Genomic DNA, 4,550 nt, shown 5'->3' with positions numbered 1-4,550 from the left:
AAAACAAAAGTCACGTGTTTTAAACAAAAGCCTTTTCTTCTTCTTCTTCAATTTTTGGGTTTTAAGGTAAGGAAAATATTGATCATAAACACAAACAAAAGTCGCATAAATTGAAATATTTTAAAGGCTGAAGCTATTCAATTTCAACCCCATTAATTTAGAGGGCATGGCTGCAACAGGGAAGGTGGCGGGACTCAGATGAAAGTAAACAAAAGTTTCCTAGACAAATATTTGTTCCCCTTAAAGTGATAAACAGAAGTGGCCAAATCATAGCACAAAATTTCATCCATAATATCAGTTCAATTACTAAACAGTTGGATTAAGTTTGAATTACTAAACATCAGGCCCTATTTCAATTACTTGAAGTAACATAACTATTTCTGGACCGAGTACTTAAATTATTTTCCAATGCTGAGAGAAAGGGTGAAATTCCATTGACTTGGCACTCATTCACCGTATGCTTCCCTTATCGCCTCTAATAAACGATTTGCTGTGTCCGGCCCAAACAATCTTGGGAAGAGTGAACCTATGTCACTCTCAACGATCTCAAGGCACTTGGTCTTAATCACCCTATCCCTCTTCTCCAAATATGCCTTTCCTGCCTCATCCACGTTTCTACGTCCTCCTATGCATCTGTCCAACCATATCCCCAATACTTCTTTTGCTACAGGATGTATATGATCCTTTATAATCTCCTCCATGCGTCCTGCTCCCTCTGTATTGATTTGGATCGTGGTGGTTGTTGGGGATGCAAGACATCGAACGTAAAGGGCAGAGGAGTAGTAAGGTTGAACTTCTGGGAGTTTCTCAATCGTTTGCCTAAGTGATTCAAGCCGGGTGTTCTCGTAAAATGTATTAAGGTACTCGGGATATAAGACTAGGTCCTTTCGAGGGGGCAGATCCAGAAGGAAAACAAGCGATGTAGGGCTACTCTGTATGAGCTCGATCAGAAAATTTGGGGAATCTGTGGAAGTATCCATATATGCTGAAAGTCTTATTATGTTCAGTTCTCCCCCTGTTGGCAGCATACTGTGTATCCAACTTCCTAGTACGAAATCAACCTGAAATATCCAAAATTCCATATATTCCGAATCCCGTAAATGGGACATTAGATCATGTCTTGCACATCAGCAAAATACCAACTGACCAATCTCAGATGATATATGAAGTAATATAATGCATTTACAAAATGAAAACAGCAGTGCATGGTGCTGAACATTTGTGCAACGGCAATGTTTCTGCAGTGTTACTGGGAAGGAAGAACATAGCCACTACCTTGGCACTCAGAGAGAGATAACTAGGTCCTGGGCAACACAGCCAATAATTCAAATACAAAACAACATATGTTGCTGTTTTGATTCCATGAATCAGTTTAAAAACGAACAGGATATCCTTAGATCAACATCATCCCTACCTTTTTCAGCGACAATGATCAACTTTGGTGAATCTGAGCCTAAAAAACTGGAGTTTGGGACCAGAGGATGTTGTTCTAAGCATTCTTACAGAAATGATACATCTAAAATTTACCAGAAGATGCATCACAGAGGTTAGAACTAGGAAGTAGGACGAGCATAAAAACAAGAAAAGCTTATCCAAATCCATTGATCATACTAATATTACCAAACTTCTCATTGTTCCTTCAATTCATTTGATTTTATTCTCAGGTGGGGGATTAAGGCGAACATCCTTATTCTTTCATCCATTGGGTGAAGTCTTGTATTCACTACCTATGGCTATGAATTATATACTTCATCTTGCCTGATCAAAACTTTAATTGGCCAGCTAAGGTAGCAATCTTTAGATTAAATAGAATTATAGGAGGAAATTTGCAAGGTTAAGTCAGGATTAGAATTTTAATTTCAAAGTTAGCACCCTAGGAAACATTAACCTCAAATCAAAGACCACAAGCCAATATGCAAAAATCTGCATCCAAAACCATATAATTAATGCATATAACATGAACGATTTTACCTATTCTTTACACACTTGTCTTGATTTGACTAACAGCAATTGTGGAAAGCTTTCAACAAGCCTTATGACCAATGAACCAAAACTAAATTATTGTATTCAAAAAATAGGAATATCCTAATCACTAGAACCAACGGCAAAACGTTTCTATACCAAAATTTGTGCACATGAACCTAAAAGTACTAGGCATGAAACCCTAAATTCATCAACAATTCAACATTCTAATTCTACCCTTGCAATAACAACGTGTGTTTGTTGAGCAGTTAATCAATAAAAGGATGCATTTTCCGTTCAATTTGAGTTCATTCTTATTCAGTTACTTGAGAAGTTGCCTTCTCAAGGGAGCATACTTGAGTTAAATAAGCAAAGAAATTGAACAGTAGGAATGGGCAGCTTTGAAAATTCCAATTGCCCAAGTTTGCTTGCTTCTTAACAATAAATGAAACAATTTAGTAAAAAAAATTGAAGTGAAAAGTTTAGAAAGTAAAAGCATACCGGAGAAGAGGTATGGCCTGATCTGAAATAAAGCGAGCCATGGAAGTTCCCACTTGTAGTAATACTGTACATCAGAAGGTAGAGTGCATGGTTTGAGCTGAGAATCCAGACGATTCTCCATCGGAGATACGAGATCAGCCATCAGGTTCCTATGTGGGGCAGGGACGAATGGGAAATCCGTGTACTTTCTGGAGGTGATGTCCATGGGAGATGACGACGATGGTGCAGAAGATGCAAAGATTTTAGACCTGGGTGAAGGCGGAGCGAAAGAAGTGAAGTGAGAGGGGAATTTAGAAAACGTGGGAAGAGGACGGCCATTAGTTGTTCTGCTGTCGAGTTGCCTGCCCCTTGAGGGTAAAGTATAGTAATGGTAAGTAAACTTTTTTAAAACTTTTATTTAGGTCTCTTAACTTTTAAAACTTGCAATACAGTCCTAAAATGTTTAATCCATTTGCAATATGGTCCCCGACCGTTAACTCCCTTTAGTATGTTTGCAATATGGTCACTGAACTTTTCAGACGCTTGTATTTAGGTCCCACAACTTTTAAAACTTGCAACACAATCCTCAATTTCATTCTAAATCCCAAATTTCTTTTTGATCTTGAATTTCCTTTTTTGCTTTTCTCTTCTCATTTGCAGCATAACATTTCAGTCGGGGATGCATGGGAAATTCTAATATAACTTTGAATTACGTGGAGGTGTTGACTTTAATAAGGGTCCATTGAGAGAAGACCTGACCAAGGGACTATCGGGACCATCAACGATTCAAGGTGTAATGTTAGATACAAGTCATCTTTGGTGAAGCATAGATGTTCGATGAAATGCTTGTGAGAAAAAATGGGGTTAGAAATGCAGAGTTGACAAATACTACTAAGATGAAATAAGTATCATTGTTGAAAGTCACCAACAAAGCTGGAATTATTTTGTATAAATGACATATAATAATTTTTTGTTTAATCCTTGTGGTCAAAGATTTTCCAACAGATGATCAAATATAATGAAATCTCAAACAGCGCATTCACCTCTCAGTCTCTTTCGCTCACATGCACTCTCGTTTGGTTTTTGTTCTTCAATTTTCCGCCATGTAAAATTGTAAATCCAAGCAGTGCTATGTCTTTCAACTTTTTATTTACAAAGAAAAAATGGAGAAAGAATTGCTGGAATGCAACACCGATTGTATTTATTTCTTAGCATCTCACATCACTTGCAAGAAGGTATATTATTTTCTCTTTTGGGCTATCTGGAAGTAAGCTTTTCCTCTTTCGTAATTTCCCATTTTCAGCTCGCATTGTGTATTTGTTTGTTGAAATTTTTATGTTTCTGGAACTGCATGTCAAGGATCTGGATATTCAGTGTTAGTTTTGAACCAAAACCATCTAATTTTCTTTCCTTCTTCTTAATCAAAACTTTTAGTACTCCTTATGAAAGATATTCAGTCCATCAGAATAGAAGTGAAATACGGTCCTAGACTAAATTTTTTTATCTTATTGTTTGGTTTTTCTTTAAAATAGGGAATTGGTTGTGAGTATCGACATAGTGAAATCGCCAGGCTCAATCTGAGGGACTGTTGGTACTAGTTTATTGGGAATTGTATTGATCTGACCTGTGGTTTTCGGCATCATGTGAGCTCGTATTCTTTTTTAACAAGTTCATTTTAATTATGGGACTGATATATCGTGAACGAATTGGATTTTTTTACATGTTTTGGAAATTTTACAGTTAAATCTATATTGAATTATAGCTTTATAAGACAATTCTGCATGCACGCAACTCGAAAGACATCATGACAGGGTAGTATATTTAGAGCATCTACTTGATATGTTGCCCTGTCATTGCACATTTGCACCTTCATTTCTGGCATATATATGTTTGTTGCAGTGTCCTCTATATTTTACAATATCTTTTATTGCTGACATGTCATGAATTTATAAGAATTATGGGGTTAGTTCCGCTATCTGCTTTAGATTCTCATTATGTTTGGCTATTAAGGAACATTAAACATGAACATTAGAAGCAATTATATGTTAAAAGGGTAGGCCATTAATGCATTTGCAACTGGTAATGTTGTATTTGACATATAATGTATA

The 4,550-nt window shown here is 36.5% G+C and overlaps 1 protein-coding gene across 1 annotated transcript; it reads right to left on the bottom strand.

Moving 5' to 3' along the window:
- Positions 1 to 375: 375 nt before the first annotated feature.
- Positions 376 to 2,798, bottom strand: LOC120196829 (red chlorophyll catabolite reductase, chloroplastic-like). The gene is given in 3 exon segments (XM_039198544.1): positions 376 to 1,061; positions 2,464 to 2,521; positions 2,523 to 2,798. Coding segments are annotated over 3 exon segments (819 nt in total). The 5' UTR covers positions 2,669 to 2,798; the 3' UTR covers positions 376 to 446.
- Positions 2,799 to 4,550: the final 1,752 nt, after the last annotated feature.

This window comes from Hibiscus syriacus, unplaced genomic scaffold, assembly GCF_006381635.1.
Source record: "Hibiscus syriacus cultivar Baekdansim isolate YM2019G1 unplaced genomic scaffold, ASM638163v2 tig00117034_pilon, whole genome shotgun sequence".
Lineage (NCBI taxonomy): Eukaryota > Viridiplantae > Streptophyta > Magnoliopsida > Malvales > Malvaceae > Hibiscus > Hibiscus syriacus.
Note: the sequence above shows the minus strand (reverse complement) of the source record. Positions and strands in the feature narration are given on the sequence as shown.